Source organism: Callithrix jacchus, chromosome 3 (genome assembly GCF_049354715.1).
Source record: "Callithrix jacchus isolate 240 chromosome 3, calJac240_pri, whole genome shotgun sequence".
In the NCBI taxonomy this organism is placed as follows: Eukaryota; Metazoa; Chordata; class Mammalia; order Primates; family Cebidae; genus Callithrix; species Callithrix jacchus.
The window spans coordinates 21,653,050-21,679,141 of record NC_133504.1 but is presented as its reverse complement, the minus strand read 5'-3'; the positions used below and the strand labels follow the sequence as shown (position 1 = coordinate 21,679,141).

Here is a 26,092-nt window from a genome sequence, read left to right as displayed (position 1 = left end):
ACTCCTGACTTCAAGTGATCTGCCCACCTCTACATCCAAAGTGTTGGGATTACAGGCATGGGCCACTGAACTGGGCTGGGATATACCCTGATTTTTAGGAAGCTATTACAGCATCCCTCTTGAGGACAGTATATAATGTAATTTATGCTGAAGTCTACTGAAAGCTGTAGGGCCTATACAAATGTAATGGCATTAATACAATAAAAACTGTGTTTATATTTATTATAATTTATGGTACATTGTTAGCTATTCTATAAACATTAGCAAATGAATAAGTTATGTAAAAATTCCTTTTTACATTTTAATCTGTGACTAGTACTTAGCACAGTTTTGATAATTTTGTATGAAAATGCTCTTTACATACAAATGGCTAGCTTAGATTTTCACTTCTCTGCCATCTGCTCTTGAGACTTTTGTTCCATCTCTCCAGTTGCTGACATTGAGAATCTTTTTCTTTTTTCACCCAGATTATATCTGCTTTTCTTTTTAGCTTCACAGACAGATAGTTGACTGACACACTTTTGGGACTTGGATGTGATCCTCAGCCGCACCCAGTCAGTCCCCTTTATGGGAGAGACAAAACTTTGTTGGGAACCATGAAAAATTAGTGTGCATATCTCAGGCTGGGGATCCTTTTGCCATCCATTTCCATGGATTTCCTATTTTTGCTTGCCTCCCCAAATTCTGGTGGTGTACTGCTTAGTGTTTGCAGTTTTGGGGCTCAGGTTAGTGTACTGAAGGTAACCTTCTTTATAGTCTGACCTGGAATAGAAACTAAAGCCTGGGTGTATCCTAAAGTTGGAAAGAGCACTCTGGTCTTGAATCCAGTGAGTTGTAGGAGACTGAAATTTGTTTCTGCCAACTGTTTTCAGTTAATCAGGTTGGAACCTTAGTGGATATCTTAGCTGCTTCTTTACCATTCCCTCTATCTTATTAATTACCAGGTCTTCTTAAATATTTCTTCAAACTCTGTCTGCTTCTCAATATTGCTGTGTCTCAGTGAGCAGGGTAAAATCACAGCCAAAGTGTGTTTTTTTTTCTGAGACGGAGTCTGGCTCTGTCCCCCAGGCTGGAGTGCAGTGGCGCGATCTCATCTCGCTGCAACCTCCACCTCCCAGGTTCAAGCAGTTCTCCTGCCTCAGCCTCCTAAGTAGCTAGGATTACAGGTGTGCGCCACCACACCCGGGTAATTTTTGTCTTTTTAGTAGAGACGAGGTTTCACCATGTTGGCCAGACGGAATTCCTGACTTCGTGATCCACCCACCTCAGCCTCCCAAAGTGCTGGGATAACGGGCTTGAGCCACACGCGCAGCCCAAAGTATTTTTTTAATTCTCTCACTCAACACAATAATTAACACAGAAGACTTATGTGACCAGATGCGTGAGGGTTTCTCCCCCAGCAGCAACCAACCAATCAGTTCTGCAGCAGATATCAGCTGGGTGCCCCCTAGTTCCAACACTGTGTGTACCTGGAGGTAGTGTCAGATACTACAGGTTGAGTCTTTTGCGATTCCAGTGCTAAACGCAAGCCCCAGGTTATTTTGATTTTGCCTGGCTATAAATTGGGGATCCCATGAACCCACTCCTTACATCCTTGAGTTCAATTACTGTGCCAGAGCAGCTCACAGAACTCAGAGAAACACTTACCGGTTCATTATAAAGGATATTATTCAAAGGATACAGATGAACAGATGCACAGAGGGAGGTATGGGGGAAAGAGCATGGAGCTTCCATGCCTCCTCTTGGCGCACCACCTTCCGGGAACCTCCAAGTGTTCAGCTATCCGGAAGCTCTGTGAATCCAGTCCTTTTGGGTTTTTATGGAGGCTTCCTTACATAGGCGCCGTTGACAACCGTGTAGAAATGTGATTGGACAGGAAGGGTATGACCTAACAATGCTAATACACCCAGTGGAGAAATCCAGCAAGACCTGTCTGTTCAAATTCTTCTTCCTGTCTGTGCAGCGTTCCTTCTTCCAGGGTCGGGGGCAAGCTCCCTTCTGAAGTGAAGGTCTTATGAACCACAGTAAGAAAGACTGTGGAAGATAAGAATCCTGGCTGGGGCTGGTGGAAAGGAGGGCAGGAAGAGGTCAGCAAGAGAGAAGAGATTCTGTTTTCTGAGGTTTAATGTCCCTCAACATTATATCAAAAGACCAAAAGACTGTAATAAGGCCGGGCACAGTGGCTCACGTCGGTAATCCCATCACTTTAGGAGGCCAAGGTGGGCGGATCACTTGAGGCCAGGAGTTGGAGACCAGCCTGGCCAACATAACGAAATCCTGTCTCTACTCACATAAAATTAAATTTAATATTCAGAAAAAGAATGTAATAAGAGCTATCGGGACTTATGAGCCATGAACCATGGAAGAAAACCAATATATATCATGTCACATGTAGCCCTTACTATCTTATGTTTAGTATTGTCAGATGTCTAGTCTCATCTCCAACTTCTCTATCTGTAGTGCTTCAGTCTCTTACTCTTCTTATTTGCCTTTCACACTGCTGCTGGCGTTGGCTTGCTAAAATTAATGTCTGATCATGTGGTTTCTCTATTTAAAGTTCTTCATGGTTTTCCCATGTATAGATGAGTATGTTTCTTAGCATGACACATGATCTCCTCCCCTTCATGATCCAGCCTATGTCCACTTCTGTAGCTGCTCTCTAGTCCGTTACCTCTTATATAAGCTACCCAAGCAGGTTTTACTATGATTGTTCTGTGCTGTTGCACATACTTTTTTTGTGTGTGCCTGTATTAATTTATCCTAATTCTTCAATATTCTGCTAAAACATTCCCTCTATTAAGTGCTCACAGACTCTTTGCCAGCCAGCTTGATTACTTTTCTCACGTTTCTCAACTACCTTGTATATACCTCTCCTGTGATGTGTATCATACCATACTGTTGTTATTTATGGCCATCCCCTTCACTGCCTTAGGAATAGGAACCAGATCTTACTCATTACCCTAGAGCCTGGCTTGGTGCATGGTACATGCTAGGTGCACAGTAAATGATTATCGAATACATTAATAAATGACTCTGAAAACTAGCTTTGGCTACTAGATAAATGGTGATTCTGTAAACAGATAGGAAAAGTAGGAGGTCAGGCACTTTTGGGGCAAATATTTATTTAGGTCTTGTCGAATTTTAGCTTTTTTACAACATCAAGGAAGGTATGTACTATTCATTTCTTATATACTTGTTATTTATTCATACAGTGTAATTAACCCAACAAGATCTTTTTAAGATGTGGACAAGAGTATTCTAAAATGTACATGAAAAGGCAATGATAAAGAAGAATCAGGTGTGAAAAATCAATCTACACAATTTCAAGACTTATTATATAGCTACAGTAATCACGACTGTGTTGTATGGGCATAGATGTAGACACGGATCAGTGGAACAGAACGGAGAACTCTCAAATAGATCCATATAGATATGCCTAATTTTTGTCGAAAGCACAAAACAATTCGATGGAGGTAGATAACTTTTTCAAGAGTTAGAACTGGAGCAATTAGACATCTATACACTGTTCCCCTATCCCCCAAAAAGGAACCTTAACCTATGTCTCATACCCTTCACATAGAAAAATTAACTCAAAATGGATTAGGCTGAAATATAAAATTACTTAAGTGTAAAGCTTTAGGGAAAAAGGAAAATTTGGGGGAGGTAAGGTTAAGCAAATGTTCTTTGACCTGCCACCAAAAGAACACTCCTTAAAGGAAAAATTGATAAATTCAACTTCATCAAAATTAAATATTTTTCTCCATTCCAGACCCTGTTAAAAAGATGAAAGGATAAACTACAGAGGGTAGAAAATATTTGCAGACAACACAGCTGACAAATAACTAGTATCTATAGTGTATAAAGAACTCTTAACATGCAACAGAATGAAAGCAGTCCAGTTAGAAAATGGACAGAAGACATAAATAGTCATTTCACTGAAGAGAACTACACATATAGTAAATGAGCACATAAAAAATGTTCAGCATCATTACCCATTAGGGAGATGCAAATTAAAGCAACCAGATACTACTGTTCATCTATCAGAATAGCTAAAATAAGAAATAGTGATAACACCAAATGCTGGCAACGATGTTAAGAAGCCGGATCACTCATACATTGTTGGTAGAAATGTAAAATGGTACAGCCACTCTGGAAAACAATTTGGCAGTTTCTTTAAAAACCAAATATGTGACTGCTCTATGACCCAACCATTGTGCTCTTTGGCATTTGGCACATGTACATGTATTTTTGTAGCAGCTTTATTCATAGTTACCAGAACATAGAAACAAGGCAGATGTTCTTCAGTGGGTGAATGACACATCTGTTATCAGAGGCTTCTATGATAAAAAAGAAGGAACTATTGACAGCATATAACACCCTTGATGACTCTTCAGAGAATTGTGCTGAGAACAAAGAGTCAATCCCCAAAAGTAACATATCTTATCATTTATATAACATTCTTGAAATGGCAAAATTATTGAAGTGGAAAACAGACTGTGGGTTGCGAGGGGTTAAGAAGGGATGGCTATAAAAGGGTAACAGGAGAGATACCTGTGGTGATGGAATGTTGTGTATCTTGACTGTATCAATGTCAGTATCTTGATCATGATATTGTACTATAGTTTTGCAAGATGGTTCCATTAATGGAAACTGGGTAAAGGTTATACAAGATTTTTTCTGTATTATTTATCATAATGACACATAGAACTACAGTTATATCAAAATAAAAATTTAAAAATTTTTGAACACCTAATATGACACTTTTTTTTTTTTTTTTTTGAGGCGGGTTTTGCTCATTCGCCCAGGCTGGAGTGCAGTGGTGCAGTCTTGGCTCACTGTAACCTTTGCCTCCTTGGTTCAGCGATTCTCCTGCCTTGGCCTCCCAAGTAGCTAGGTTTACAGGCACATACCACCACACCCAGCTAATTTTTCTATTTTTAGTAGAGACAGGTTTCACCATGTTAGCCAGACTGGTCTCAAACTCCTGACCTCAGGTGATCAGCCCTTTTAGGCCTCCCCAGTTACTGGGATGACAGCCGTCGAACCACAGTGCCTGGCCCAATTTGACACATATTTGCTAATCATCGTGAATGCAGTGTTGAGCAAAAATTGAAAGACCTCATGACGCATTGTACAATGGAAGACGGATACTAAATAATCACAGAAATAAGTTTAATAGTCAACTGTGATAAGTGCTATAAAAGAGAGCTATGGGTCGGGCGCGGTGGCTCACGCCTGTTATCCCAGCACTTTGGGAGGCCGAGGCGGGTGGATCACGAGGTCAAGAGATCGAGACCATCCTGGTCAACATGGTGAAACCCCGTCTCTACTAAAAATACAAAAAATTAGCTGGGCACGGTGGCACGTGCCTGTAATCCCAGCTACTCGGGAGGCTGAGGCAGGAGAATTGCCTGAACCCAGGAGGCGGAGGTTGCGGTGAGCCGAGATCGTGCCATTGCACTCCAGCCTGGTAACAAGAGCGAAACTCCGTCTCAAAAAAAAAAAAAAAAAAAAGAGAGAGAGCTATAAGAACTAATAATGAGAACATTTGATCCAGATAGCAAGTAGTTCAGGGAGGCTTTCCATACTAACTGCGTGACTTTGGGCAAGTTATTTACATGCTTTGTGCCTCATTTCCTCATTTTAAGTAAGGATAGCACCTATGCTTTAAGGTTGTCATATTTAATATGAATATTAAATGAATGCATTTGTAAAGTGCTTAAGATACTGCTTAGCATACAGTAAGTTCTGGATAAGGGTTTGTTAAATAAAAGGATACTTGATGTAAAACCAGAATAATGAATAAGAGAGTTGATTCTTTTTTATTTTCATAATTTCAACTTTTATTTTAGGTATGCAGGTTTATTACATGGGTATATTGCATGATGCTGATGTTTGGGGTACAGTTGCTCCCTTCCCTCCCTTCTCTCCCTTCCCTCCTCTAGTAGTCCTCGGTGACTATTGATGCCGTCTATATGTCTGTGAGTACTTGATGTTTAGCTCTCACGTAAAATGAGAATATGCATTATTTGGTTTTCTGTTACTGTGTTAATTCACTTAAGATAATGGCCTCCAGCAGCATCCTCGTAGCTGCAAAGGAAATGATTTTATTCTTTTTATGGCTGTGTATTGTTCCATGATGTATATGTTCCATATTTTCTTTCTTTTTTTTTTTTCCTTTGGTTAAGTCTTGTTCCGTTGCCCAGGCTGGAGTGCAGTGGCATGATCTTAGCTCACTGCAAACTCTGCCTTCTGGGTTCAAGCGATTGGCCTCAGCCTCCTGAGTAGCTGGTATTACAAGTACCTACCATCATGCCCAACTAATTTTTGTAGTTTTTTTTGGTAGAGACAGTGTTTCACCATATTGGCCAGGTAGGTCTTGAACTCCTTACCTCAGATGATCCACCTGCCTTGGCCTCCCAGAGTGCTGGGATTACAGGTGTAAGCCATTGCTCCCAGCCTATACCATATTTTCTTTAGTGCACTGTCGAAGAGCACCTGGGTTGATTCTGTGTTTTTGCTATTGTGTGTAGTGCTGCGATGAACCTATAGTGCATATGTCTTTTATGTAGAACAACTTACTCTCTTTGGGGTATTTAGCCAGTAATGGCATTGCTGGGTCAAATGGTATTTCTGTTTTAAGTTCTTTGAGAAATCTCCAAACTGCTTTCCACAGGGGCTGAACTAATTTACATTCTCATTGACAGTGTATAAGCATTGTATAACCTTGCCAGCATCTATTGTTTTTTGGCTTTTTAGTAATAGCCATTCTGACTGGTGGGAGGTGGCGTCCCAATGTGGTTTTGATTTGTGTTTCTCTAATGATTAGTGATGTTGAGCATTTTTTTATATGCTTCTTGGCCAGTTGTATATCTTACTTTGAGAAGTATCTGTTCATGTCCTTGCCCACTTTTTAATGATGTTTGTTTTTTGCTTGTTGAACTGTTTCTTGTAGTTTGTAGATATTAGACCTTTGTTAGATGCTGTATTAACAAAGAGAAGATCCAAATAACCACACACTCAGAAACAACAAAGGTGACATTACAACCAATCCCACAGAAATATAAAAGATCCCGTGAGACTATAATGAAAACATCTCTGTAAACACAAACTAGAAAATCTAGAGGAAATGGGTAAATTCTGGAAACAAACAACCTCCTAAGATTAAATCAAGACGAAATTGAAATCCTGGACAGACCAGTATTGAGTTCCAAAATAGAATCAGTAATAAAAAACCTTTCAACCAGAAAAGCCCTGGACTAGATGTATTCATAGCTGAATTCTGTCAGATATACAAAAACTGGTACCAATTCTACTGAAACGAAATCAGACAAAAGGGACTCCGTAACTCGTTCTTGGAGGCCAGCTTCACCCTGATACCAAAACCTGGCAAAGAAACAATGAAAAAACTACATGTCAATGTGCCTGATGAACATAGATGTAAAAATCTTCAATAAAATATTAAGAGAGCGAGTTGGATGAAGAGGAGAGGATATGATCCAGGCAGAGGGAGCAACAAAGGCCTTGGGGACAGGAGTCAGGAAAGAGCTTCCTAGGCCTGAGAGATTGAAAGGAGATTAATGAGACTAGAGTACTTCAAGAAGTACATACTATAAAAAGAAGCTCAGGAACTAGCAGGGGCTGGGTTGCATAGGGCTTTTTTTGCTATACTAAAGAGTTTGTCTCTTAAGGGTGGTAGAAAATGATTAAAAGATTTTAATACACAGAATGGAGAGAGATTATAATCAAACTTCCTTTTTTTGTGTGTGATGGAGTTTCATTCTTGTTACCCAGGCTGGAGTGCAATGGCGCAATCTCGGCTCGCCGCAACCTCCGCCTCCTGGGTTCAGGCAATTCTCCTGCCTCAGCCTCCTGAGTAGCTGGGATTACAAGCACGCACCACCATGCCCAGCTAATTTTTTATATTTTTAGTAGAGACGGGGTTTCACCATGTTGACCAGGATGGTCTTGCTCTTTTAACCTCGTGATCCACCCGCCTCGGCCTCCCAAAGTGCTGGGATTACAGGCGTGAGCCACTGCACCCGGCCCAAACTTCCTTTTTGAAAAAAACAGCTGCTGACTGCAGTGTCATCAGATTCAAGGGAAGCAAGATAATTGCACGGAGATAATTTAGGAATTTATTATAGTAAACGAGGCCTTATCCCTGGCAGTTTTCATAGTTTGTGTTTTGTTTGTTTTTTTTTGAGATGGAGTCTCATTCTGTTGACCAGGCTGGAGCACAGTGGCAGTTTCAGTGCACTGCAACCTCTGCCTCTCGGGTTCAAGCAGTTCTCGTGCCTCAGCCTCCCTAGTAGCTGGGGTTACAGGTGGCAGCTACCACACCTGACTCATCTTTATTTTTTTAATAGAGATGAAATTTCACAGTTGGCCAGGCTGGTCTTGAGCTCTTGACTTCAAGCGATCCACCCACCTCAGCCTCCTAAGGTGTTGGAACTACAGATAAGTGCCACCACACCCAGCTTATCTCTGATTTTTATACTTTTGCAAGAATATATTTACAAGCTACTATGTACCTATTACAGTGTTTTGAAATGGTTATAAGTATATTTTTTGGCAATTAAAATGGAAAAGGTGACTTTGCATTTTTTTAAAATATGTAAAATGTCAGCTGCTGTATTAGGTTCTAAATAGCCTTTTGTGCCCAAGCCTGGGAATTGGGTTTAGAACCTAAAAATATTTAACGCTAGTGTTCATATTTTCTTCTGTTGTATTTCCTTTATGCTGCTATAGAAATTTGAATATTTTACAGCAGAGCTGTTCAATAAAAACATTAGTGCTGCAAATGCAAACCATGTAGGTAATTTTTAATTTTTTAGTAGCCACATTAAAAAAGTAAAAAGAAAGTGGTGAGATTCATTTTAAATATATTTATCTCAGTAGGTCTAAAATATTTCAACATGGAATCAATGTAAAATTTCCAGTCAAATATTTGACATCCTTGTAAAATATTAAGTCTTAGAAATCTGATAGGTATTTTACACTTAGAGCACATTTCAGTTTGGGCCAGCCATGTTTCAGTGGCTCAGCAGCCATACGGAGCTGCTGGCTACTGCATCAGACAGTACAGATCTATAGGTTTCTGGGTTAATAAGTGGAATAGTTTTTTTTTCTTAAGTTACCCAGTTTACAGAAATAGCAATCCCTGCAGGCCTGAGGATGGTTTATTTGGAGCAGAGTTGCATGTTTTGTGTTGTAAAGAATGATCTGCAGGCTAGGTGTCTCAAAGGTGTTATGAAATTAATTTTTTTAACAGAAATAGTGAATTTCCAGTTATCACGTATGGTTTTTGAGGGACTTTTAGGGATTAAAATGGAAGAGATATATTGGAACTTGCTAATTGAAGTCTTAATATATAGAAAGGTTTAATGATTTTAGAGAGATTTCTCAGTGCTGTGTAGCCTCTAGCTAATGTTCACTGAAATGTTATCACATGTATTAAGCCCTTCTATTCTGTAAAGAAATAAAAACAAAATGTCTGTGTTCTTCACAACATCTTAGCATACATGCTTTGATACATCAAAATTAAATGATTCTTAAGCCACCTTGGCTCACTGCAAACTCTGCCTCCCAGGTTCAAGCGATTCTCTGGCCTCAGCCTCGCGAGTAGCTGGGACTACAGGTTTGTGCTACCATGCCCAGCTAATTTTTGTATTGTTAGTAGAGAAGGGGTTTCACTATGTTGGCAAGCTGGCCTCGAACTCCTGACCTTGTGATCCACCCACCTCAGCCTCCCAAAGTGCTGGGATTAGAGGCGTGAGCCACTGTGCCTGGTCTGTAGTGTTTGTTTTTTAAATTAGATTGTACTTACACCTGCTAAAATATTCAAAAGGGGCAGTCTGTCTTTCAAACCTTGTACTTCAGCCATCATGTTCCCTACTCTGTGGGCAACTTACTTGGAAATCTCTCCTGATACAGTCTATACATATACAAGCAAAAATGTAAATATACTTTACATTTTTCAACTTAAAAATTGGAGATCTTGGAGGAATTCTTCATTCTGTTTTACAGCTGTATAATGAGAATAAAATTATTACCTCACCTCAAAATACTTAATAAAGATAGCTGTTGTTACAATGAATACACTTAATATTTTTAGCACATAGATTATAACTTTCCTTTTGTGATGTTAAACTAGATGAATTTTTTTGTATGTTTGAAAAATGTTAAAACTACTTTTTCCCTTCCTCCTCTCCCCCACAGATAATCAGACAGCTAAATGGAGTCTGAGCAGCTGTTCCATAGAGGCTACTATAGAAACAGCTACAACAGTATAACAAGTGCAAGTAGTGATGAGGAACTTTTAGATGGAGCAGGTGTTATTATGGACTTTCAAACATCTGAAGATGACAATTTATTAGATGGTGACACTGCCGTTGGTAAGTTCAGCATGACAACCTAATGTCCATATTCATGAATATCCTCTAATAAACATATACACTCTTTTATTGAGGTTGAATTTTTCAGTAACTTAAAATTTGGGGGGTAAAATTTACACAACATGAACTTAACCATTGTAAAGTGTATAATTGAGTGGCATTTAGCACATTCACAATGTTGTGCAACTATTGTTTCTGTCTAGTTCCAAACATTCTCATCACCCCAAAGAAAACTACATTTAAACGGGTTAGCTTTTAAATATAATGTAATACAGAGAAGTGTATAATTATCAAACCATAGTGTGGAAATTGATAAATTTCTACAAAGTGAACATTATTATGTAAATACTCCTTAATCAGGAAATAAAACATTACCAGTAGTTCCAGAATTTTTCCTTGTTTCACCTTCACTTTCAATATTATTTTGATTTCTATCTGGATTAGTTTTGCGAGTATTTAAACTTTATATATAAGGAATTCATACTGTATACTCTTTTATGTCTGGCTTTTACATTTTGAGATTGTCTATATTGTTGTGTGTAGCAATAGTTAACTTATTTTCACAGTTGGTATAGAATCCCATTGTGTAAACATACTTCAATTTATTTTTTCTACGTTGATATTATTTGTTGTTGTTGTTGTTTTCAGATTTTAGGCTGTTGCTAACAGTGCCACTATGAATTTTCATGTGCGTGTGTTTTAGTGCACATTATGTACACAATTCTGTATGATTTATATCACAGAATGGAATGCTTAGATCATAGAGTATGTGTGTCTCAGCATTATCAGATACTGTCAATGATACTTCCTTTTTTTTTTTGAGATGGAGTCTGGCTCTGTTGCCCAGGCTGGAGTGCAATGGCGCAATCTCAGCTCACTGCAACCTCCACCTCCCAGGTTCAAGTGATTCTCCTGCTTCAGCCTCCTGAGTAGCTGGGATTACAGGCACCTGCCATCACGCTTGGCTAATTTTTGTATTTTTAGTAGAGATGGGGTTTCATCATGTTGGCCTGGCTGGTCTTGAACTCCTGACCTCAGGTGATCAACCCACCTGAGCCTCCCAAAGTGCTGGGATTACAGGCATGAGCCACTTGTACCTGGCTGCCTTTTTTTTTTTTTTTTTTTGGTCAATTACCCTATACAAAGATATTTTGAAAGTGGATATAGCATTTACATTTCTACTAGCAATGTGTAAGAGTTTAGTTACTCCACATCTTCACCAATACATGGTATCAGTTTAAAAAAATTTGGCTATTCTACTGTGGTTGCAGTAGTCTCTCATTTTGGTTTAATTTATATTTACTTGATGATTTATGAGTTTAAAAGTTTAAATGCCCTTTTGCGTGTTTATTGGCTTTTCAGATTGCCTCTTTTAAAGCACCTTTTCGATCCTTTTCCCTGTTTTATAGGAGTTCATTATGCATTCTGATTATGAATCCTTTCTCATATACATGTACAGTATTGCAGTTATCTCTCATTCTGTGGTATGTCTTTTTACTCTCTTAAAGGAATCTTGTGGTGAAGATATCATCAATTCTAATGAGATCCAGCTACTCTTTTTTTAAATTCTGAGCCAGTCGCAGTCGCTCATGCTTGCAATCCCAGCACTTTGGAAGGCTGGGGCGGGAGGATTGCTTGAAGCCTGGAGTTTGAGACCAACCTGGGCACCAAAGCAAGACTCTGTCTCTACAATAAAAATGCAAAAGAAAAAAAAATTAGTTCAGTGCCGTGGCATGTGCCTGTAGTCCTAGCTACTGGGGCTGAAGCTGGAGGATGGCTTGAGCCCAGCAGTTTGAGACAGCAGTGAGCCATGATTGCACCACTGCACTCCTGGTAGGCACCACAGCAAAACCCCATCTCAAAAAACAAACAGCACCACCACCAGCAATAAAAAACCTTTTTCTTTACCTTTATTCTCAGTGTTTCTTTGTGTTCTGTTTAACAAGTCTTCCCATACCTCAAGGTCACAAAGATATTCTGCTGTTTTCTTCTAGAAGTTTTATTTTTGTGTCATTCACAGATATATTATCTACTTGCAGTCAATGTTTTCAATGTGATGTGGGTTAAGAGTTCAGATTCACTTTTTCCTGCATGAATAACTGCACCATTTACTGGAAAAAACTTTCCTTTTTCCAATGTGCTACAGTGACGTCTTTGTCATATCTCAAGTGCCCATATTTTTCTAGGTCTGTTTCTGGACTTCCTACTGTGTTACACTGAAGTATTTGTTTTATCCAAATGCCAGTGCCCAGCATATATATGAGTTTTGATTTTTGATTTTGCTTTTACAGTTTGTCTTTGTTTTTTATTGATTTATAGTGTGTTTGCGTTTAGCGTAATCATCAGTAAGTTTCGTTTCAGGACCATCCTCTGTTTGCTTTCTGTTTGTCATATCTGTTTTTTCCTCTCCCTTTATTTCTATTACCTTCAACACCTTTTTATACATTCTCCTCTTTTTTGTTCAGTAGGCTACCCTAGAGATTATTACATGTATCCTTGATTTATTAGTTCTGGACATTAGTACTTTTGCCACTTCATGGAAAATGCAGGGACTTCAGAATACTTTACCTCTTTTTATCCCTCTCTGCTTCCTCACCATTTTCTCACCAGGAAATGGCTCAAGAATAAAGGTGATTAAGACCGTTGGGTTTTACCTTTCTTTATTTCGCTTCTTTTCAGAATCTTGACACTTCAAGGTCTAGCTCCCTTGGATATTTACTGGTTTAAAATACAGTATTTTGCTGTTACTGGTCATTTGCTCTCTTCATCACAGATTTTTTTCTAATTTTAATGACAAAATTATAAACAAGAAAACCACATATGTTCATCATTTGAAACATCAGGTGAAATTAATAGCATATCCATTTTTTTCTGTGTTTAAATAGCTCGTTAGCCCTTTATGTGAGGCAGAAAATTAACTCCAGGAAGTAGAAAGACATAGGAGGAGCTGACTCCTTCCATCTTTCCATACTGCCGTCAAGTGCTGGTGATGTCTTTACTTCTGGTCTTCAGTAGGAGAGAGTGCCAAGCCCTAAGGATGGAGCAAGGGCACAAAAAGGATCTACTTGTGTCAATCTTTTATCAGGGAGGATAATTTTCTAGAAGCTTCTCAGTAGACTCTCTTTTGTGTCACTAGCCATAACTGGGTCAAATGCCCACCCCAATAACGGGCAAAGGGGAATGAGATTACTGATTGGTTAGAGCAATTATGATTCCTTCTTGAAAATTACGCATATTAATATGCAAACAAGAGGAAGGTCCAATTAGCAAGTATAAAGTTGGAATGATACAGGGTAGGCAGCCATTGGTGTTTTCTTTTCTTTTTTGGAGACAGAGTCACACTCTTGCCTAGTCTGAAGTGCGGTGGCATGATCATGGCTAAGTGCAGCCTTTACTTCCTGGGCTTAAGAGATACTTGTGCCTCAGCCTTCTGAGTAGCTAGAACTACAGTTGCATACCACCAGAACTACAGTTGCATAATCCCAGCTAATTTTTTTTTTTTGAGACGGAGTTTCGCTCTTGTTACACAGGCTGGAGTGCAATGGCGCGATCTCGACTCACGGCAACCTCCGCCTCCTGGGTTCAGACAATTCTCCTGCCTCAGCCTCCCGAGTAGCTGGGATTACAGGCACGTGCCACCATGCCCAGCTAATATTTTGTATTTTAGTAGAGACGGGGTTTCACCATGTTGACCAGGTTGGTCTCGATCTCTCGACCTCGTGATCCACCCGCCTCGGCCTCCCAAAGTGTATCCCAGCTAATTTTAAAAAATATTTTGTTGCAATGGGGTCTCACGATGTTGTCCTGGCTGGTTTTGAACTTTTAGGCTCAAACAATCCTCTTGGCCTCTTAAAGTGCTGGGATTGCAGGCTTGAGCCAATGTGTCCAGTCTATTGGTAGTTGATTTAAAGATTCTGTCCTCAAAGTTAGTGTAGTTGAAGGTATACATTGTGGAGTAACAGTCAAAAGTAACTGAGTTTTCATTTGGGTAGTACAGATTCCAAATGTTACATCTCACAAAAAAGATACCATTTTGATAATCTTTTAGAATTGCAAAGGCTGTTATAAAGGGGAAATGATGCATGAAGATCCAGCACTAGGAATTAACATTATATAAGTGAAACAGCAATTGTCCTTTGTTAAGACAGTGAATATTCTTTCTTTCAACATAGCTGATGTCCCTCTGTTAGCAGCAGTAGGAAGGGGAATATCTTAGAAGAAGTTGGAGCCTCAGATTAGACCTCCCTCTGTAGGTTAAGGCAGATATCAGAGGAAAAAGCTTATTTCTGTTTCTGCTCAGTATCTGGGAGTATGGAAGTGGTTAGTAAGTCAAGCAGTAATTCTTCATGACTCCATATCTTTTTAGCATACCAAAAAATAACAATCACTGGAAGGTACTGATAGTGTTTTTTTGAATACGTGTTGAAGGAAAATCTGTGATGTTCAGTGGCTTTCAATTGGTGACCTGAATTTTACATCCTGGTTCTGTCAGTTACTTGCTCTGCAACTTTTGGCAAGTTACATAGCCTCTTTATGCCACAGCTTATTCCTATGTACAACATAGTAATAAACTCTTAAATAATAAATTTTTAAAATGATTGCCCTGAGAATTAAGTACATGTAGAGATTTTAACAGATAAATAATGCATATGGAATCCTTAGCAATGTGACTGGCTGATGGTAAGGACTCATTAAATAGTAGCTGTTTCTGTTTTCTTCTGTGTTATTCCCCTTTGGATATGTTAGACTCTGTACCCCCAACATAAGCAGTTTCCTTTTATGTTTGTATTCAGTGAGGTGTCAGTAACATTAATGAAAAGCTGTAGCTCTAGAACTCAAATATGACATCTGGATTAGGATTTAGCTTGTCCGAGATAAACTGCTATGGAATCTACTGACTTCAATAGATATTTGTTGCACAGCTCTTGCTTTGAAAGTAACTATATGTACTTAATAATCTTAAGAATGTAATCAATCTGCTCAGAGTGAGTGCTAAATGATCTAGAGCACACTGTGATTAAAAAATAGAAGTTATTCTGAGTAATGATGACTAGTAGTATCAGTTAACATTCTACGCTAGCAAAAAGCTGAAAAATTAGGCCTGATATGCATTTATATTAGGTATATCTAATTTGAATGAGTCATTTCGGTCAATAATTCAGATTCCATGGAAAACACAACATTTTTTTATTGCAGGTAACAGGGAGGGCCAAGATTTTGTTGCCAGAGTTGTATTCATTAAAGAGAACCATATGGCTCTTGACTCATCGAAAACGAAGCAAATGACTTTTCATGAGTTGCAGCTTTAGAACTATTCTTATAATAGATAGTACTATCATCACTTGAAGTAAGAGAAGTTACTGAGATTGACTGATGGGTTGAAAACTGTAATCAGCCACATTAAAATTAACTTTCAATAGTTAATTTACGTTGATAATGTGATTATGCTAGTAAGTTTGTTTAAATTTTAGGCCCCTATATCATTTTTTTTATCACATCCAAAATGTTTACTTGACAACACCAGGGTCTTTCCCAGGTTTCTGATTATGTATAGACTGAGAGGAAAATGTGAGAGGAATAATAAGAGCTGAGAGGGCTCACTCCTAAGTGTTTGATTTCCTATCTATAGATAACTTTGAAAAATAAAAATAACACCTTGGAAGCTGCGCACTGGTGGATGCCTGTAGTCCCAGCTACTTGGGAGGCTGAGGCAAGAGGATTGCTTGAGCGCAGGTATTCAAGGCTGTAGGGTGCTATGATGCTATGATTGCACCTGTGAATAGCCCTGTGCTCTGGCCTAGGCAACATAGTGAAACCCTGTCTCAAAAAAAAAGCCTTTGGAAATACTAAAATCCAAATGTGAGTTTATCTGATTTATTGGAAATCTTAGGGCATGTGATAACTGGGAACTGAATCCACATAAATTACATAAATTATTGTATTGTACTTCCTGCATATGTAACATTCTGAGCTTCAGAACTCAGAAACCACATAATATATGAGGCTCAGAGGTGGGTTGTCCTAGTCAAGGTGTTGTGATCCTCCCACCTCTGCTGAAACTTAACCTACCTTCTGAGCTATTACAAGAGGTTCCAGTATTTTCATTCAAATATCTATTGTTAGATTGAGGTTTAGTCAAAATGTTTGTAATTTTATTCATCTCATATCCTTTTGGGTGGTGTATTCATAACTACTGCCTACACGGGACATTTCAGAAGAAGCAGCTTGGCAAAGTAGATGCAGAGTGATAATACCAGAAACTGAGTGTCCATCTCTTCGTGTGAAGACACCTCCTAGAGTGAGGGTATATAACACAATATGGGGTCCAGCCCTTCTTCCTGTAAACACAGAGACATGGCATCACATGAAACTAGCTGTCTCTAAGAGATGGAGTCATATTAACTAGGATTTTCGATCTCATTAGGTAAAACCATAATACAAATTTACTTATTGTGAGAAATATACTAATAATCTAGTTCATTCCAGTAAAGGATATAAAGCAACTTAAAAGAATGAACAGAATTCAGTCATTTGCATGAGTATTTGACACAGAAGAAGCAAAGGGAAAACAACTTGAGGTGACCTAAAATAATCGAAAGTGTTCTGTTCATTCTTTCTACTTTATTACACAGGATATTAAAAAGATGTGCACTTAAGAGTTGTGACTTAATCAAATGAATACTTACCATTTTATCAAGGACACTTGGAAGTGAAACAGGATTTTGTTTTCTGCAAATTCATGTGGTGAAAAATAAAACAACTTCATTTCTTTTTTTTTTTTTGAGATGGAGTCTTGCTCTGTTGCCCAGGCTGGAGTACAGTAACCTCCACCTCCTGGGTTCAAGCAGTTCTGTGCTTTGGCCTCCCAAGTAGCTGGGATTACAGGTGTGTGCCACCATGCCTGGCTAATTTTTGTATTTTTAGTAGAGACAGGGTTTCACCATGTTGGCCAGACTAGTCTTGAACTCCTGACCTCAAGCCTGATCCCTGTCTCAGCCTCCCAAAGTGCTGGGATTACAGACACCAGTCACTGTGCCCAACCAGTTCAACAACCTCTAGTCCATTTTGGTGCCACTGTTCTGATTTATCCTAGATATCAAGCTGTCTTCCTCACGCTTGCTTTTGTACTATAAATTAGAGGCCAACACAGTGAAAAAGACAAAGAATGTTACCGTCTACTTTATGATGGCCACCCCCAGCCCCTAATTCCTAAAACCTGTAAATGTGTTACCTTACATGATAAGGTGGACTTCCATTAAATTAAGTATCTAGGGATAGATTGATTATCCTGGATTACCTGAGTGTCTCTGATGAAATCACAAGGGTCAGAGTCAGTGGTAGCAGACATGACAATGGAAACGAGAAGTGATGTGAGAAAAAGGCCATAATCCAAGGAATGAAAGTGGCCTTTGGAAGCTAGAGAAGGCGAGGAAACAGGTTCTCCCCTGAAGCCTCCAAAAGGAGCACTGCCCTGCTGACACCTTGATCTCAGACTTCTGGTCTCCAGAACTGTAAACAAATGAATTTGTGTTGTTTTAAGCCACTAAGATTGTGGCAGTGCGCTACAGTAGCGGTAGGAAACTGACACGAATGTCTTCGTATTATCGAAAGTGTTGTTTTAACCTCACAGACCCCGCGAGAAAGATTTTGGGGTCTCTGAACCACACTCGACCACACTTTGAGAATTCTGTTTTAAGATAAGCTAGCTGCCAAATGCACACTGGCTACATGAATAAGATGACTTGTTTTACTGGATTAAAAACTTTTAAGAGTGAAGGGTTTATATAAAAAGGGTAAAATCTGCATGCAGGATTTCCCAATTCTCTTCAAATACTGTGTACACACAGAGAAAAAAACATTGGAGGAAAATTCACCAAAATAATGTGTTTTTGTCTTCATGATGGAATTTGGGGATTTATAATTTTTCTTTAGAGTTTTAGTATTTTCCAAATGGCCAGCAATTTGGCTGCAGAATTATAAAACTGCACTTAAACTTGCAGGTCATGCCGAGGTTTCTTTATATGTAGGACAGAACATATTAATAGTTGAAACTTGATATATAACTAAATATTTTGCCCATATGGTAATTGGGCTTTCTGTTTTACTGTCACTCTGGCCCTTGTAAATGTTAGGTTTGAGCTTGTGCCTGGCTGTCATTTCTCCAGGTCTTTGTACGTGTTCCTTTGTCTAGAATACCAACAGTATTCCAATACTAAATAGTATTCCAATACTAAAGTACTACTTGTACTTTGCTTCTTAAATTAGCCCCAGTCCCTGTAGTAAGCCTTACCTTACTCTTCAGTTAAAGTTAAGGGCCCCTTATGTGGTAAATTGGGTGTTGCTTCTATTGTGCTTGCATGCTTGACTTTATCTGTATTTGTCTTACTTGTTTATAGCCTGCCCTCCTCCTAAATTGAGCAATACTTTTTTTTTTTTTGGTAAAATTATCCTAGTAATTTCTGTTAGTTTGTAAGTAATTTATTTTCCTATGTACACAGTTCTGTTTAGAGCTGATCCATTATATTTTGATTACATAGTTCAACACTTGGAGAGCAATCTTGTTTATTTTCAAATTTTGTGGAGAAGGATTATTCCTGTATAATGGGCAGCCATATATACTGTTTATTTTATCCTTCCTTCCTTACAAATGTCTAATCTATTGGCATGCATTGAGTAGGAGCTCATTAAGAGTCTACTTCTCTGTAAAATATTCATCTATTTAACATACTTGCTGCTCATATTTTATACTTTTTAGGAGTCTTTTTTCCTTTTTAATTATTATTGAGACAGAGTCTCTCTCTGTTGCTCAGGCTAGAGTGCCCTGGCGATATTTCGGCTCACTAAAACCTCTGTCTCCCAGGTTCAAGTGATTCTTGTGCTTCAGCCTCCCGAGTAGCTGGGACTACAGGCATGTGCCACTATGCCCAGCTAATTTTTTATATATATTTTTTCAGTAGACATGGGTTTCACTATGTTGGCCAGGCTGGTCTTGAACTCTTGACCTTAAGTGATCTGCCCATCTTGGCCTTCCAACGTGCTGGAATTATCGGCATGAACCACCACACCCAGACCTTTTAAATTATTGAACTAATACAGTTATATAGAGAAAAGTTTTGGTTTAGCTGAACACAGTTAAAACTAGTGGGTTATTCAGTAGAATAGCAGGATATAAGCCACTCATCTATATTGTTAAACTGTATTGAATGAAAGTCCACCAAAATGGTAATGTAATCCAGAAGGAAATAGGGACAGAATAGAAAGCCAGGAGAAAACTACAGAGGAGAATGGCTGTGTATTCCCTACCTGCCTGACATTAGTCAGTATCATACACCCTTTTTGATTTTCTCATCTAAAAAATGAAGGGAAAATCTCTGTTCTATCTACATGACTTGATTAGTTTTGGAAACAAAAGTATATGGTAGAAGAAATGATAGAAGTGTTGCTATTTAACATTATACATGAGAGTCATTATGATAATTTTGGCCTGGGTGCCCAAAGTTTAAACTTACTTATACTTTGTGCAGCTATCAAACAGATTACATGCATCATGACATTCAGGTAGATTATCCTGGGTTCATAAAAATCTTATATGGTTGGCCGGGCATGGTGGTTCACGCCTGTAATGCCAGCACTTTGGGAGGCCAAGGTGGGCTGATCACTTGATCCCAGGAATTCGAGACCAGCCTGGGCAATATGGTGAATCCCTGTCTCTATGCAAAATAAAAAAAATTAGCTGGACATAGTGGTGGTTGCCTGTGGTCCTTGATATTTGGAAGGCTGAGATGGGAGGATCACTTGACCCTGGGGAGGTCAAGGCTGCAGTTAGCCAAGATCTACCACTGCACGGAAGCCTAGGTGACAAAGCAAGACCCCATCTCAAGGAAAATAAATCTTATGTGGTTACATGTAGGTCTTAGGAATGATTTGGATTGCATAGGAGAAATGGCAGTCTAGGACTGAGACAGTGGAAATACAAGATGTGGCCAGAGTGTCTTTTAGTATCAGCAACAAAGGAGTACTCATAAAACAAAAGGATAGGGCACATCAACGGAACACAGGAAACAACCTGAAAAAGCTCCCAAGGGTCAAAGCTGGAATAATTTGAGCAACAAAAATAATATAGCATGAATTCTAACTCAAAGTATAAAATAAGCACATGTATCTTGTATAAAGGATATAAATTGATATAAATAAAGGATTGAATTAAATATGAGGCAAAAGACAAATCTCCTATTAAATAATTTATGTACCCATTCCATTCTGTGGAGGAGAAGCTTAATTCCTACCTCCCTTGAGGGTGGGCTAGACTTAGTGACTTGCTTCCAAAAAATAGAGTAGGGGAAAACCTGGAAAACACTATCTTGGCCAAATAATGAACATTAATATCACTAGTGACATATCATAGATATTGTGTACCATTGATACGTGACAAGAAGAGCATGTCACCTTTGTGATGGTCTTTCCAAAGAAGCATAATCCTAGTCTCCTAACAAGAAAAGCAACTGATGAGCTTAGTCTGGGTGACATTTTACAGGATACCTGACTATTCAAGATCGTGAAAACAAGGAAAGACTGAAAAATGAAGACCAGAGGAGTCTAGGAAGACAAGATAGCTCAATGCAGTGTGGTATCCTGTACTGGGACCTGGAGTAGAAAGAGGACACTCATAGAAAAGGGGCCGAAATCTATGTCAAGTCTGGAGTTTACTTAATAAAAATACGTAAATGTCAATGTCTTAGTCTTGACAAATGTACCATGGAAATGTAAGGTGTTAACAATTGGGGAAACTATAAATGAGAGGTATTTGGGACATCTCTGTATAATCTTTGCAAATTTTGTAAATCTAAAATTATTCCAAAATAAAGTTTATTTTTTAATATGTGTTGAAAAGAGTTAACTTTTAAATAATAAAAGCAAAATATGCTTATCGTAGAAAATATAAATGAAGAAAAATACAAGGTAGAAAATGAAAACTACTCATAATTCTACCATGCAGAGATAATGGAGTATTTGGATTTTCCCCCCCTAGAATTAATTCTATGTGTATTTCATTCTGCAAATAATTATTAAACTCTTGTGGACCAGACATCTTGGTAGGTGCTAGTGATAGTGCAGCGAAGAAGAACAATTTGTCCTTCTTTTATGGAGTGTATGCTCTAGTGACAGAGAGTACTATTAATCTCACAAAAAAAGTTACAATTATGATAGGGTAAGGGCTGTAAAGAAGTATGATTGTCAGCCAGGCACAGTGGCTCATGCCCGTAATCCCAGCACTTTGGGAGGCCAAGGCAGACGGATCCCTTGAGGTCAGGAGTTCAAGGCCAGCCCAGGCAACATGGCTAAACCCCATGTCTACTAAAAATAAAAAGGTAAACCAGGTGTGGTGGTGCACACCTGTAATCCCAGCTACTTGGGAGGCTGAGGCACAAGAATTGCTTGAACCCGGGAGGCAGAGGTAGTTCAGAAAAGAGATTAGAGTGTCTAGGACTATAGGTAGTGCCATTTATAAGGTGGAGTAAGCTGAGATGGTGCCACTGCATTCCAGCCTGGGTGATAGAGTGAGACTATCTCAAAAAAGTAAGTATGAATGTGAGAACATATAAGTGAGGAAATCAGAATTGAATATGTATTATTTAAGATGAGAACTGAAAAATGAATATAAGTCAGGCATGTGAAGGAAGGAAGCAGGGCATTGGAGGTGCTAGGAGCTTATACAGGCACGGCTGCAGGCAGAGGGAAGGAGCTTGGAGCGTTAGAGGTACAATGGCTGGACTGTAGAGAATGTTAGCTAGAAAGGGAGGGACTGAGGCTGAAGAGGTAGTTAAGCAAGGTCTAAATAATACATTTAAAGTTTTTGGCACTTTTCCCCAAGAGTGCTGGGAAACCACTGAAGATTTTTGAATAAAGGGAGTCATAAGATATTTGTAATTTTAAAAGATTATTTAGAGGCTGTGTGGGCAAATGGATTGTTAGGTGGTGAGCGTATGGAAGTAAATATCATAGTTCAGAAAAGTGATTATAGTGTCTAGGACTATAGGTAATGATAGAGAGTAGACAGTTTCAAAATAGATTTAGGAGTAAAATCAGCCAGCTAGACTGATGGTTTTAATGTCGGATGAGGGAGTATAAGGACAAATGTTCTGTATTTCTAGCATATGCAGTTGGTAGTGCCATTTATAAGGCAGAGAGTTTTTAAAACACTGCCTTATGGTGCAAGAGCTTATCTTAATCATTTTTAATGGTTGCATAATAATTAGATACACAAATGTACTCTCAATTCCCAGAAATAAAACTACTGTGAGGAAGGCATTTGTTAACATCTGTTTATGTGTAGTGAATAGGATGTTTTGAAAATTAGTGGTGGAAGGCTGGTTGCGGTGACTCATGCCTGTAATCCCAGCATTTTGGGAGGCCGGAGTGGGCGAATTCTTGAGCCCACGAGCTTGAGACCAGCCTGGGCAACATGGCAAGGCCTTGTTGCTACAAAAAAATATAAAACTTGTGGGCCTGAGGCATGACAGTTACTGGAGCCTAGGAAGTCAAGGCTGCAGTGAGCCATGATCATGCCGCTGCACTCCATCCAGCCTGGGTGACAGAGCGAGACCTTATCTAAAAAAAAAAATTAGTGGTGGAATTGTTGATAAAGTCTAAAGTGCTGATAAAACAGTTGGGTTGGTTCTTTCTGTAAAGAATAATGAAGCCATTATTCTTTGTTTGATATTAACTGCTGGTAAAAATCATTAATAAAACAATCCAAGAAAGGTATTTGAGGAAACCCAGTATTCTATGGAGATTTGTAAGCAGAGAAACTTCCTACAGTATAAAGTTGTGGTATAGCGCTAAGGAAATCATTCTCAGAAGAATTTGGCTTTGCTACAGAGTTTCAAAGTTTATGTTTGTGCATATTGTCTTTAGTAGATGACAGGTTGATATTAGTTTTGTTGTTTTATCTGGCATTTTCCAATAATATTGGTAGTAATCTAATGAGTAAGACATTTGACTCTAAAGTCAAATTTGACAACATATACTCTTAAGCCAGTTTAGAAAGTATAGAATGGTTACATGGTGAATCTTTGGTAGAGTTTTTACAAAACACTGCTACCGTTGAAGGGCTGTCTGTTGGGAAGAGGTCAAACTCTTTTAAATGGTCTACTCAGAATTATTTTTAGAAATGAATAACTCTAAAGTTCATGGTACTTATTCTAAGCAGGGTCATGTTCTTAATACATTTGACACTTCACATTCTGTTGCCAGCTACTTTGTAAACATTTCTACACCTGTGTCTCCAGACTGCTCCAGCCAGAGCAACCTACTTAACCTCTTATACTTAATGTATGTGGAACTAGGAGATTGCCGACATTTGTGTGTTTATATAAGAGTAAGGTAATGTATTTAGGGAAGACAAACTCACACTAAGTTTATGAAATGCCGTAATTCAAGAAGTTGGAAAGAAGTTGGTATTAATAATAAACTGGTGCCTTGATAAAATTAGCCTAAGATGCCAGTGGAAAGTCAATCAAGTCCTGGGTAGATATCATGAGAAAGGTCACTGGAAAGAAGTGAGCTTAGTTGTATAATACACGGAAACTGGTGATTTATACCTCAGTTACCACCTTAATTATTGTCATTGCCTTGCAAAAAAAGAAAATTCCTCTTAAAAATGTTTCAAAGAAAGTTAACTAAAATGATTACCTCTTCACTCTACCTTTCCCACTACACCCTAATATCATGATGTGACAAATTAACTTCTGTGTGTGTAGAATATTATGAACTGTCCTTGGGAGAATTGAGAACATTTTCAAGTTTCATGTTTTGTGTTGTGGTTCTGGTTAAGAATTTCTGTTGAAAAGGACTGGAGGAGTTATGTGCTAAATCTGTAAGATTATAAGCTGAATAGAGATACAGTCATTTCTTGGTATCTGTGAGTGATTAGCTCCAGGGCCCCCTCAGGTACCAAAATGCATGGATTTTCAGGTCCCCTACATAAAATGACAAATGACATAGTATTTGCATATAACCTACACACATCCTTTTATATGCTTTAAATCATCTGTAGATTACTTATAATACCTGATACAGTATAAATGTTGTATAAATAGTTGTGCTACTGTATTATTCATGGAATCATGACAAGAAAAAGAAGAAGTCTGTTCGTGTTCAGTAAAAACAACCATCCATTTTATTTTTATTCCCAAATATTTTCAAGCCGTGGTTGATTGAATCCATGTTTGTGGAAACCACAGATGTAGAATGCCTGGATACAGAAGTTTGATTATACATCAAATCAAAGGAAGTCTATAGAACTCTTAAACATTTCTGAAATACGGAGGAAATTCCTTGGAAGAAGCAGCACCTTACAACAAATTAGAGTCAGTTTAGATGAAATTTGTTATCCACAACTGACTGAGACTGTAAGTAAGATTAAACTAGAAGCGTTTAGGTAGGAAAAAAAGAAAAAAATCCACGAGATATTCATAGAATTAGAGACACTTAGGATATACTTTTAAAGACTTTTGGATTGTGACATAACACATCAGAAAATGCATAAAACATAATTGTGTAGTTTAATGAGTTATTACAAAGCAAGCATTTTTGTAGCCCACCCAGGTTAAGAAAATAAAGCATAACTGTATTCCAGAAGCCTCCTGCACGTACGTTCCTAATCACAACCCTTCCTTTCCCTCTGAAGGTAAATACTGTTTTCTCTTTGTCTAATCATTTTCTTGCTTCACTTTATGGTTTGCTCATCTAAGTATGCATCCTTAAGAATATAATTTAGTTAGGCCAGAAACGGTATGTTGAAAAAAGAAGTATATAATTTAGCATTGCCTGTTTTTGAAAGTTAAATAAATGGAATTATACAGAATCTATGCCTCTGTTTCTTGGTTTCACACAGTGGTGGCTTTCAAGAATCATGCATGTCGTGGCAGGTAGTAGCTATGTGGTTGCTCTAAACTATTACATATCAGTCTTCTTTAAATGAATTTACTAGAGTTTACCTACTTATATACTTTTGATGGATCTTTAAGCTCCTAACAGGTTTTGGTGGTTACTAACAATGCTGCTTTGACTATTATGCGTGTACTTGTGTGGTACATAGGTCCTTAGGTGTCCAAATTTTATTTATCCTGGATGTGAACTTGTTGGGTCGTAGGTTATGTTTTCCATAGTGGTGTTTCAGAATATATTCAGACCAAGAATGTATGAGAGCTTCCATCGGTTCATATTCACTGACCACTTGATATTGTCAGACTTCTAATTTTGTCAGTATGCTGGCTATGTATGGATTTTGATTGTGGTTTTTATTTGCATTTTCTTTGTAGTCAAAGAGGTTTAGCATCTTTCATGTCTATGGGGAAATCCTTTTCAAAGTACCAATTTGGGTCATTTGCTCATTTTTCTATTGGGGCGTCTATCTTACAGTTTTGTAGAAGTTCTTTATTTTCTGGAACAAACTTTGTTGAGTAAATGTGTTAATAGATATCTTCTGTGGAGTGCATTTCACTCTTCCAATGGACAAATTATGAATAAATGTTCTTAGTTGTAATGTGGTCCTATATGTTAATCTTTTGCTTTATAGCCAAGGCTTTTTGTATCTTAATTTTAAAAAACATCACTACACTTGATATTATGAAGACATTTTTCTAAATTATGTTGTAAGAGCTTTGCCTTTTACATTTAGTTCTATAATCATC

General features: G+C 38.3%; 2 protein-coding genes across 9 annotated transcripts in view; one reads left to right on the top strand and one right to left on the bottom strand.

Moving 5' to 3' along the window:
• The window catches only part of NEK1 (NIMA related kinase 1), a 257,207-nt gene extending 255,414 nt beyond the window's left edge, over positions 1 to 1,793 (bottom strand). The window contains exon 1 of the mRNA XM_078366260.1: positions 1,648 to 1,793. The gene's annotated coding sequence lies outside the window, so the exon portion shown is untranslated. The remainder of the gene's footprint in view (positions 1 to 1,647) is intronic.
• CLCN3 (chloride voltage-gated channel 3) overlaps positions 1 to 26,092 on the top strand; it is a 102,369-nt gene that overhangs the window by 4,766 nt on the left and 71,511 nt on the right. For 5 of the 8 annotated variants that reach the window (XM_035292661.3, XM_017970148.4, XM_008992465.5 and 2 more), the window contains exon 2: positions 10,222 to 10,397. In XM_035292661.3, the coding sequence (XP_035148552.1) occupies positions 10,238 to 10,397 (160 nt within the window). In that variant the 5' untranslated portion in view covers positions 10,222 to 10,237. Of the gene's footprint in view, positions 1 to 1,935; positions 2,088 to 8,369; positions 8,446 to 10,221; positions 10,398 to 26,092 lie in introns of those variants that run through there. The other 3 variants (XM_078366279.1, XM_078366277.1, XM_078366278.1) reach the window with 2 other exon arrangements.